Below are 12,099 nucleotides of genomic sequence, written 5' to 3' on the forward strand. Positions count from 1 at the left end.
TTTTTACTTTTGTGTGACTACTAACCTAGTGTAGGAAATTTTCGTGTGTGTTCATGTGAAGAGATCACCAAACAGGCTTTGTGTGAGCAATAAAGCTTTTTAATCACCTGGGTACAGGCAGGCTGAGGCTGAAAAGAGAGTCAGTAAAGGGAGATAGGGGTGGGGCTGTTTTATAGGATTTGAGTAGGTAGTGGAAAATTACAGTCAAAGGGGGTTGTTCTCTGGCTGGCAGGGGTGGGGGTCACAAGGTGCTCAGTGGGGAGCTTTTGAGCCAGGATGAGCCAAGAGAAGGAATGTCACAAGGTAATGTCATCAGTTAAGGCAGAGACTGGCCATTTTCACTTCTTTTGTGATTCTTCATTGCTTCGGGCCATCTGGATGTATCTGTGGAGTTCACAGGGGATACGATGGCTTAGCTTGGGCTCAGAGGCCTGACATTCCTGTCTTCTTATATTAATTAGAAAAATAAAATAGTGTTGAAGTGTTGGGGCGGCGAAAATTTTTTGGGGGGTGGCATGGAGAGATAATGGGCAATGTTTCTCAGGGCTTCTTCGAGTGGGATTAGGGGCAGCGTGGGAACCTGGGGTGGGAAAGGTCAAGTTGAAGGAGGATTTTGTGGTAAGGGGTGATATTGTGAGGTTGTCAGAAGGAGCATTTGTCGTATAGAATGATTGGTGATGGCCTGGATATGGTTTTGGATGAATTAAGAAACTAAACAGAAGAAATAAGGTCCAAATAAAAGAAAGAGAAAATAGATATTAAAGGGTTAAGAATTGGGAGGACCCAGGACATCCAATTAGAGAGTGCCCAAGGGGGTTCAGCATAATTACTTGCTTGGTTGGCGAGTTTTTGGGCTCTATCCTTGAGTTTTTTTATGTTGTTATACACCAGGCCAGATTGATTTAGGTAAAAACAACACTCTTTATTTAAAAATATACAGAATCGGCCGGGCGCGGTGGCTCAAGCCTGTAATCCCAGCACTTTAGGAGGCTGAAACGGGCGGATCACGAGGTCAGGAGATCGAGACCATCCTGGCTAACCCGGTGAAACCCCGTCTCTACTAAAAAATACAAAAACCTAGCCAGGCAAGGTGGCGGGCACCTGTAGTCCCAGCTACTTGGGAGGTTGAGGCAGGAGAACGGTGTGAACCCAGGAGGCGGAGCTTGCAGTGAGCTGAGATCCAGCCACTGCACTCCAGCCTGGGCAACAGAGTGAGACTCCGTCTCAAAAAAATATATATATACATAGTCCTCCTTTTTCAGCAGTGAGTAAGTCAAGGCCTTGGCAGTTTTGGAGGACAGCTGCAGCTACAGAGTCAACTTGGGCCTGGAGGACTGATAAAGTTTGTGATATGTCTGTGATGCTAGCAGAGAAGTCATTAGAGAGGCTACAGAAGGTCGTGACAGAGGTTGAAATGCCTGCTATTCCAGTACCGAGAGCAATAGTGGAAGCAGAAGGTCCTAAACCAACAAGCAAGGGAATTAGTGGAGTAACCCTTTTTTGTTGTATTGGTGTCATGAGGGGAACAGGGAGCTCTTTGGTCCCATTTGCAAACTGAATTTTGGGAGTAAGGAAAACTAGTGTGCATGTGCCTGTCCAATTAGCAGGTAGACACGTGTAGGTAGAGGATCCACAGAGGAAGAAGAGACCTTGTACGAGGCAAAACTGGAGATGCAAAGTAAAAAGATGAGGAGAGCTGAAAGGAGTGTCTTGTACCTGGACTCCTAGGGATCCAGCTAGTGTGGCAGCCATCAGAGGTTGTAATGGGGACCGATGGAGTAACTGCATAGAGGGGAAGGTTTGATTTTCATGGTGTATGAGAAAACATTGAGTATCTATGAGCAACCTTTCACTGTTATTTTTGGGGCTGGGTATAAGCAAACAAGAAGAGCGCCTGGGAGGAGAGTCCTACGAGCAAGGGGAAGGTAGCCAAGGATGGAGTGAAATACAGGGTAAGTGTCTTCCTAAGCAGGAATTACTGCTAATGTTTTTAAGTTTGCCTGTATTGATAGAGGGCTTATCTGTAATATGGAGCTGGAAGGCTCCAATTGTTTCAGTGATGTGTGTAGTTGGACTTTGGAGATAAAGAGTGAAGGAACATCGAGAAGGTGAAAGTTTACCCAGGGGAATTCCAGTGGGTCTTTGCCGAGAGATACATAAAGAAGCGGCCACAGGAATAGTAGTTTGTGTTGTGAGGGATCCAAATATGGGGGAAGTAGAGTTGATAGAAGGAGAAAGGTTTTTTAAGTAAGTGTGGAGGATGGCGGCAGCTTGCTGATGTGAAATGTCTGCGGAGGTCTTGCTGGACCTGTCTAGAAAGTAAAGAAATTCTTCAGGAGGGAAAAGGTGAGGGCTGTTAAAGGAAGTTCGGAGGTGTACGGAGACAGGAGATGTTGACGAGTCTGTATGTAAGGTGGGGACAACTGTGTAGGCGCAGGAAGAAAGGGAAATGCAAAGCCAGCAATTGTTCGCTAAGGGGGGATTAGAAACGGCTAGGAGAGAATGGGTAAGGTTGATAGTGTGGTGGAGATAGCTGGGGAGAGGTAAAGGGTGGCATAAGCATGGGAATGAGAATGAGAATGAATGTAAAAGTAAAGAATAGAACTTCATTAGGGTGGAAGTATTGGAGGATGCCCTGCCAGCAAAGATCATCTATCCACTCTAAGAGGGAGTTAAGAGTGGCGGTTTGGGGATAGCACCAGGAGATATCAGCTGTGATGGCTTAGAGAAACTGTAAACGGGCAGTGTAAACAAAAGCAGGGCATTTATGAGTAATTGAGAACGGTGAATAGGAGTATGACTAGACAGAAGATAGTAGGGATGACTAGTTTTTGGGGCACAGCCCAAGTAGTAGGGGTGACTGCATAAAGCCCTGTTGCAAAGAGTAGGGTAAGGATGAACAGACCTAATAGAATGAAGAGACGTATTAGGCTCATGAGGGTTATTACTGTTCTTCAGAAATGCAAGTGAGTTTAAGGGAAGTAGGGGAGAGTACTTGCGACTTCCAGGAGGAGGAGGAGGGATTAGGCTGGCTGTCCGATGGACATAGCTTTATTCTGGAATGGTGAACCCAGTGGGGAGGATCCTGCAGGCAGATGGCAGTCGGGGTACTATAGATGACTAAGTAGGGTCTGGTCCATAGAGGTTGTAGAGTTTGAGTGGTCAGGTTTTTAACAAGAACTGATTGTACGGTTGGGTGTCTTCATATGGCTGGGGATCTGGAGTAGGCAAGAGAAGATTAGCAGCCTGGCAAATTTCCTGTCTAGCCTGCTGAAGGACTGGAAGATAGTCACCTAGAGGACTGGTGTCTGGGACGACGTTGGGGCCAAGCAAGAAACTGCATCCATATAAAAGTTCAAATTGACTGTACCTTGTAGCATCTCAAGGAAAGGCTCTAATTCTGAGAAGGACAAGAGGTAAAAGTACTGTCCAGTCCTTTTTAAGTTGGAGGCTGAACTTGGTGAGGTGTGTTTTTAAAAGACCATTAGTCTGTTCTACCTTTCCTGAAGATTGAAGATGGTAAGGGATATGAAGGTTGCACTGAATACCAAGAGCCTGAAAAACTGCTTGGGTGATTTGACTAGTAAAGGCTGGTCCATTATCGTACTGTATAGAGGTGGGAAGGCCAAACCGAGGAATTATGTCTGACAGAAGGAAAGAAATTACCACGGTGGCCTTCTCAGACCCTGTGGGAAAGGCCTCTACCCATCCAGTGAAAGTGTCTACCCAGACCAAGAGGTATTTTAGTTTCCTGACCTGGGGCATGTGAGTAAAGTCAATTTGCCAGTCATGGGCAGGGAGAAATCTCCGAGCTTGATGTGTAGGGAAGAGAGGGGGCCTGAACAATCCTTGAGGGTAGTAGAATAGCAGATGGAAGACTGAGAAGTGATTTCCTTCAGTATAGATTTCCATGATGGAAAGGGAATGAGATGTTCTAAGAGACAGGCTAGCGGCTTGTAACCTACATGGAAGAGGTTATGAAATGGTGACTGAATAGAATGGGCCAGTGAGGCTGGAAGGAGATGTTTTCCTTGGTCTAAGAACAATTTGCCTTCTGTGGGAAGAGATTTATAGGTGGAAGTTTCAGTGGGAGAGTAGGTGGGAGTGACTGACGAGAAGGAGAAAAACTGCTGTGAGGGATAGAAGTTGGAACGCTAGCTGCTTTTTTAGCTACCTTATCAGCATAAGTGTTGTCCAGAGCAGTGGGATCTGATGCCTTTTGATGGCCCCTGTTGTGAACGACTCCAGCTTCCTTTGGAAGTAAAGCAGCCTTGAGAAGAGTTTTTATTAAAGAGTCATTAATGATGGAGGACCCTTGCGTAGTGAGGAAACCTCTTTCTGCCCATATAACAGCATTGTGGTGCAGGATATGGAAGGCATATTTAGAGTTAGTATAAATATTGATGCATAGTCCCTTTGCAAGAGTGAGGACCTGAGTTAAGGCAATGAGTTCAGCTTGCTGAGTGGTAGTTCAGGGGGGCAGAGTGGTAGCCTCAGTGACAGATGTGAAAGATACTATAGCATAGCCTGTCTTTGCTGGTGAGTGGTGATTAGGCCTGGTGGAACTGCCATCAATAAACCAAGTGTGATCAGGGTGAGGAACAGGAAAGAAGGAAATATGAGGAAATGGAGTGAATGTCAGGTGGATCAGAGAGATAGTCATGGTTCTCAGGTGTGGTATCTGGAATAATGTGGGAGGCCAGATTGAAGTCCAGGCCAGGAACAATGGTAATTGTGGGAGACTCAACAAAGAGTGAGTATAGCTGAAGGAGCTGGGGAGCAGAAAGTATATGCATCAGGTGTGAGGAATAAAATAGATTTTGGAAGTTATGAGAACTGTAGAGAGTGAGTTGAGCATAGTTTGTGATTTTGAGGGCCTCTAAAAGTATTAGGGCAGCAGCCGCCTCTGCATGGACACATGAAGGCCAGCCTAAAACAATAAGGTCAAGTTGTTTGGACAAAAAGGCTACAGGGTGTGGTCCCAGTCCTTGTGTAAGAATTCCAACTGCACAGCCCTGCACTTCAGCTGTGTGTAATGAAAGGGCTGGGATGAGTCAGGGAGAGCTAGTGTGAGAGCAGTCTCTAAAGCTGTCTTCAAGGAACGGGAAGAAGAGTGGGGAAAGGATTTAGGATCTGTGGGGTCAGCTAGATTTCCTTTTGTGAGTTTATATAATGGTTTTGTTAGGATGCAAAACCAGGTATCCAAAAGTGAAAGTGTCCAACCATACCTAGGAAGGAAAGGAGTTGTTTTGTAGAAGGTGTTGGGGTTTGAGAGATCAGTCAGACATGATCGGCAGGGAGAGCACGTGTGTTTTTATGAAGAATTATGCTGAGGTAGGTAATGGATGGAGAAGAAATTTGAGCTTTGGAGGGGGATACCCGATATCCTTTGGAGAATAAATGTTGAAGGAGCAGGAGGACAGGGGGTTGATCTCCTAAGGGAGGTCCCTTGATCTGAGTCATGGCACCAAATTTCATCTGTGTCTGTGTGAAGAGACCACCAAACAGGCTTTGTGTGAGCAATAAAGCTTTTTAATCACCATGATGCAGGCGGGCTGAGTCTGAAAAGAGAGTCAGCAAAGGGAGATAGGGGTGGGGCCCTTTTATAAGATTTGGGTAGGTAGTGGAAAATTATAGTCAAAGGGGGTTGTTCTCTGGCTGGCAGGGGTGGGAGTCACAAGGTGCTTAGTGGGGGAGCTTTTGAGCCAGGATGAGCCAGGAGAAGGAATTTCATAAAGTAATGTCATCAGTTAAGGCAGGAACTGGCCATTTTCACTTCTTTTGTTATTCTTCAGTTACTTCAGGCCATCTGGATGTATACATGCAGGTCACAGCGGATACAATGGCTTAGTTTAGGCTCAGAGGCCTGACAGAAATGCGCTCCCCCAAATTATAAGAGGCGCACCTACTGGTCCAAACCCAAAGAAAGGACTAAGAGACCAGAAGTACAGCAAAAGTGAGACTTGACTGTCGGTCTTGCAAGATCGGGTGTCTGTTGAGCAGGCACATCTGGTACAGTTACAGCAAGCAATTTATCCCCTCGTGCGCAAGTCCTTCCCCTGGTTCCTCTAGGCTGAGCACTGTGGGGTTACAATCTTCCTGGACGTGGTCACCTAAGTTTCTTTTCTTGGTTTTTATTGGTTGTTGGGTTGGGGCTTTAGGTATTTTTTTTAGGGTCTTCTCACTGTATTTTGTTGCAGCCCTTAATGCATTGTAATCGTAGTCAGCTCTGAGACTCTTCAAGTATTTGACCTATGACCTAGGGGGTTAAGCAAGCTGTTAGGAATAGATAAGGTGAGCTATTTTTGCAAGCTAGTAAACTTCCATTCTAAGCTAAATCCTCTGGTTTGGGTGAGGATAACTTAGGTTCAAACAAGCAGGCAGTGCCTATTAATGCAGGGTCCTAGGGTATCCTGTTCTTCCATAGCTTACAGGTCCAAGTGTACTCAAGGTATTTTGTCTTGAAAATGGACCACCAAATACATTGTTTTCTACAGCTAGGTTATATCCACAAGGACTCAAATATAGAAGTATGGAGTTCTTCTCAGGCTGTATTTAGTTTGCTTTAACAGCACGCAGAGTCAGTAGCTTCACACTGAAACAGACAGATGACAGGCAAGTCCACAGGCTTCCCTTCCTCATAAGGTGTGGCAAAGGGAGGGAAAATACTTAGAAGACTTAAAGAAGATTACAGAGTTCAAAGTCAGGGCACTAAACAGAGTTTTCTAAACTGATCAGCCATTTCAATCCATCCTGCATGGGTGACTATTCAGGCTGAGCCAATCCACCATTTCAACATGCCATGTGTGGGTATCTATTCAGTTGGAGTTGATGAACTTAGTGAAAACCAAAAGAAGGGAAGGAGGAAGGAAGAAGAAGGAAAAATAAAAACACAACAAGTAGGGGACAGGAGAAGAGGGAAAGCATAGCTTAGAGGGGTGGCAAGGAGTCTTGGGGAAGCTGGAGGAAAACTCTCAGTTGCAGCAATACTGAACCAAAGATTCAGACAGCTGCCCATCAGCTGCAGAGGTGTCTGGCCATCATGCTGGCTCACAAGCCTCCTGCTTGGGAGGGAAAAATGTTCCCCATGTCCTGTGGACGTGCAGCAGTTGCCAGAGAATCTCTTATAAACCAGACTCTTTGGCTTCCCATGTAATGGAAATTAACATGGGGCCAAGCGGATTTCCTAGACAAGGATTTTATTTCAGGGCTTGTGCTCAAGAGCAAGGGAGACAGTGGAAGTGCAAGAATCCTCCCACTGGTTTTCCAAAAAGCGTTGGTAGGGATCGTTTTATTAGGCAAAGAGCGGGAATTGACATCACGGGTAAGGTTTGCAGGCTGGGCTGGGCAGAGCTTGTTAAGGGGTAAGGTATGCAGGTCAGCATAGCTGGTCATGATGGTTACGTTGAGTAACAGGCCACCTGGTGGTCTGGCCAGCGGCAGCAATGCTGTAAATCAATTGTTCAGCATTCCTTCCTGAGTAGGGACACTCCACAGCCTTGGTTCGATTTCGGATCTCCTTAGGCCAGTTTCTGGAAATTTTTTTTTTTTTTTTTTGAAACGGAATCTTGCTCTGTCGCCAGGCTGGAGTGCAGTGGCATGATCTCAGCTCACTGCAACCTCTGCCTCCCGGGTTCAAGCGATTCTCCTGCCTCAGCCTCGTGAGTAGCTGCGACTACAGGCACGTGCCACCACACCCAGTAGAGGTGGGGTTTCACCATGTTGGCAAGGATGGTCTTGATCTCCTGACCTCGTGATCCACCCACCTTGGCCTCCCAAAGTGCTGAGATTACAGGCTTGAGCCACTGCCACCGGCCTGGAATTCTTTAAGTAAAAGGCATGATTAAACATGAAAGCCCCGAAAAATAATATAGTGTTAAATCAAGTTTAGCCTAAAACTGCCTCCTTACATCCTTTAAGTTTGGCCTGAAAGTTTCTCTGTACATCGTGATCTATAACAAGTGGAGGTATGAATGGACCATAGCCTACACCGTGCCAATCACCGAGTTTTGGCCAATCAAATGTAGCCAACTATTCGAACCATGTTCACAAAATGCAAATGCCAACCTATACCCAATCCAGCTGTTTCTGTACCCTTCCTTCCTTCCTTCCTTTTTTTTTTTTTTTTTTTGAGACGGAGTTTCACTCTTGTTGCCCAGGCTGGAGTGGAGTGGTGCAATCTTGGCTCACTGCAACCTTCACCTCCCAGGTTCAAGTGATTCTCCTGCCTCAGCCTCCCGAGTAGCTGGGATTCAGGTGCGCACCACCACACCTGGTCAATTTTTTTGTATTTTTAGTAGAGATGAGGTTTTCTCATGTTGGTCTCAAACACCTGACCTCAGGTGATCCACCCACCTCGGCCTTACAGAGTGCTGGGATTACAGGCATGAGCCACCGTGCCCAGCCTCACTTCTCTTTTCTGTCCATCCCTTTCCTTTTTCTGTCCATAAATCTTCTACCACGTGGCTGTGCTGGAGTCTCTGAGCCTACTCTGACTCAGAAGGCTGCCCAAATTGTGAATCATTTATTGTTTGATTAAACTCCTTTACATTTAATTCAGCTGAAGTTTTCTTTTATCAATATAATGGCTACTTTCTTTTGTGAACCCTGAATATCTGAGACGGTTTCAGTTAGTTTAGAAAGTTTATTTTGCCAAGGTTGAGGATGCTCTCCTGTGACACAGCCTCAGGAAAGACATGTGCCCAAGGTGCTCGGGGCACAGCTTGGTTTTATACATTTTAGGGAGACATGAGACATCAATCAATATATGTAAGAAGTACATTGGTTCTGTCCAGAAAGGCGGGGACAACTCGAAGCAGGGAGGGAGCTTCCAGGTCACAGGTAGGTGAGAGACAAATGGTTGCATTCTTTTGAGTTTCTGATAAGCCTTTCCAAAGGAGGCAATCAGATATGCATCTGTCTCAGTGTGTGGCAGAGAGGTGACTTTGAATAGAGTGGGAGGCAGGTTTGCCCTGAGCAGTTCCCAGCTTGACATTTCCCTTTAGCTTAGTAATTTTGGGGCCCAAGGTTTTCCTTTCACACTTTGTATGACTATTAATTGGTCTTAATATGACTATGAATTGCGCCCCCCCCTCCCCGCCCCCCCCCCCCCGCAAAGTGCTGGGATTATAGGCGTGAGCCACTGCGCCCCGCGATGCAGACTTTTAAAGTAACTGCTCCAAGAGGATTTCCAGGGACATATTTGCCTATTGCCAGATTTTGGTCTAGGACAAACAGGAAATTCTCCTGGCAGTGTTGAGCTTTAACATGTAGGTGCTTAAGGGAGGATGGGGGAATGGATGATTATTTGTCTAGAGAGTCTGCAGTGTTTACATGTCCAGGCTGAGGCCCGGGACAATTACAATTTAAGTTTTGCTTCTTAAGTGCAGGACAGTCCCTTTTCCAGTGTCCTGGCATTTTATAGTATCTGCAAGCGTCTTTTGGAGGGGAGGTTTTGGGATTGGTAAGAAGGAATGGCGGGGGGGTGGTGCTTTAGGTTTTTCCTAAGGCCACATTTGTGTTTTTGTAAAGACTCAGTAAAGCCAGGACATTTATTTATTTTTAAAAAATATTTATTTATTTATTTAATATGGGGTCTTGCTCTGTGGCCCAGGCTGGAGTACAGTAGCACAACCATAGCTCACTTCAGCCTCAAACTTCTGGCTCAGTCGATCCTCCCACCTCAGCCTCCCGAGTAGATGGAACTACAGGTGCATACCACCATGCCTGGCTAATTAAAAAAAAAATTTGTTTAGAGACAGGGTCTCACTATGCTGCTCAGGCTGGTCTTGAACTCCTGGCCTCAGGAGATCCTTTCGCCTCAGCCTAGAACAGTTATTTTTAATTCTTCAAAGAACTGGGTGGTGGACTCAGCTAGTTAAGGGATTGGCCTGCCCATCCAACTGCACTATTTTGAAATTGTCCCTTTATGTCAGAGAGAAGATTTCCAACTGATGTGGAAACCAAAAGATTCCTGCGTTCCAGGGCTTCTGAATTTAGAGTTGTGTGCCTTTGGAATGTTTTTATAAATCTTTTAACAGAGCCTTTAGGATAAATTCCTGCCCTCTGAGCATATCATTCCACTTCAGCCCATTGACCTGTAGAGGAAAGTCTTCCATGATATCTCCTATCAGACTGAACTATCAGCCTCCCACTGGGCCATGTGCAGGAGGAAGGTAGTGAAGGGGAGTTTATAGTGGGTGTAGATTTAAATTGTTGTTCTAAATCTGATTTCTGTTGTTTAATTTCATTAAGGAAGCTTTTAGGCTAGCTGTGATACTTTTTGTGTCCTTCTTTCCATTTCATCCTCCCCTGTAGGTAATTAGGACATTTGTTTAGGGTAAGTGTGCTCTAAAAATCCTTTTAAATATGAAAGCTTTTCTAACCCAAAAGATTTGTCATCTGGCCATTGACAATTTAGGGTTTCCAAAAGCATTCTTGTTCCAAAATACGATTCAAAACCAATAAGCCTTTATATGGCTTGACCATAAACTACGTAGCCAAAAAAACTTCAGTAATGATATATTTCAGGATCTTAATGTAATTAGTGCTGATTCTTTTCTCTCTGTACCTGTAACTAACAACAACACAACAGAAATTCCAGAAATATAGTCACTTCCTAAAAATATTTAGTCAATTGTCTAGGATTTTGGTCAATATGGCACCAAATAGATATTGGAACTTTAAAATATAATTGATTGATTTTTCGGAATAATCTGGAATTCTAGATGTAATAAACATTTAAAATAGGATTCATTTAAATTAAGGTAATTTCTCACACATCTTGTGTTATTTGGTAAAGACTCAGGACCAGTTTAACCTTTGTTACATTGATACTTAGAATATACAATCTCTAACCTCAGGATTATGAACAACCTAAGTCTGTAAATTCATGATTTTAACCTTTTCCTGCTCTTAAAAATTAATATACTATCTTAATTAGTTTAAAAAGCCAGTCCTTTTTATTCACAGATTCAACTACCTTTAGAGTGTTCTTAGGAAAAAAATTGTGGCAGAGTATGCAGCATAGGGTAAAAAGAGCACTGTGTACTACCGTATTTCCTGTAATCAAAAATCTGCAGTACAAAGCACGCAATAGTAGAAAACTGTGTTCTTCTGAAGCACAGGTGTAACGTGCATGTTGTAATGGATTTATCAGACTTTAGGAATAAGAAAGCTCTAAGAGTATGCTCATCCTGTTGGGAATAAATCTTTGGAATTTTAATTCACATGTGATTTGGAAAATCTACAGTAGAATCATTAAAAATTCAATCCGTAATCAATATTTGAGCCTATTGGTAACTATGTTTTCCTTTCTGTAACTGATGGATCCTGGTGGTTTGCCGTCTTACGAATCAATCTCACACTGAAGATTCTTGGCCGAGGACTCAGACATGACGGATTGTGGCCTTTCTCTGTACCCATTGCCTTAGGAAGTCCTTGAGTATAATTGTAACCAGTGTGTTTCATTCTTTTCTCCTGTGGGTGTGGAAACCCCTTCAGGTTGGTGGCTACTGGGATAAGTCCTGTAGCACAGTGACTCAGCTGAAGGAAGGTCTCAATCGAATCCTCTGCCTGATCCCCTATAATGTGATCAGTCAATCTGTCTGGGAGTGTATTATGCCGGAATGGCTGGAAGCCATCAGAACAGAAGTCCCAGATAATCAGTTAAAAGAATTCAGGGAAGTATTAAGGTGGGTAAGTAGTTTAATGAAATCACTGCAATTATAATCATACCTAATGTTTGTTGAGCATGTACTGTATGCCTGTCACCCTACTAAGCATTTTATATAATCTCATTTACTTTTTAACAACCCTGTAGAGAAACTTGAAGCCCCAACGTGAAATAGCTGCAATACCTCCACCTAAGATGATTTGGCATTGTCCCGAAAAGATTTTTGTTCTTGTGGAATAGTAAATAGATAAAAACAGACGTTTGCTTATTTTGAAATTTTCAAATATAATTATAATCGGTAGGATGTGGTGGGAAAGTGCAAAGGGAAACTGTTTTAGATGCTAGGGAGCAACGCTAATGCCTTAGAAATGCAATTCCTTCTGTTAAACCTAATATGAGGAAGAACAGTAATGTTATTAACCACC

General features: G+C 44.1%; 1 protein-coding gene across 4 annotated transcripts in view; it reads left to right on the forward strand.

Annotated features, from left to right (window-relative positions):
- UNC79 (unc-79 homolog, NALCN channel complex subunit) overlaps positions 1-12,099 on the forward strand; it is a 365,110-nt gene that overhangs the window by 215,768 nt on the left and 137,243 nt on the right. For all 4 annotated transcript variants that reach the window (NM_001194012.2, XM_077937833.1, XM_077937832.1 and 1 more), the window contains 1 exon segment: positions 11,503-11,693. In NM_001194012.2, the coding sequence (NP_001180941.1) occupies positions 11,503-11,693 (191 nt within the window).

Source organism: Macaca mulatta, chromosome 7, assembly GCF_049350105.2.
Source record: "Macaca mulatta isolate MMU2019108-1 chromosome 7, T2T-MMU8v2.0, whole genome shotgun sequence".
Lineage (NCBI taxonomy): Eukaryota > Metazoa > Chordata > Mammalia > Primates > Cercopithecidae > Macaca > Macaca mulatta.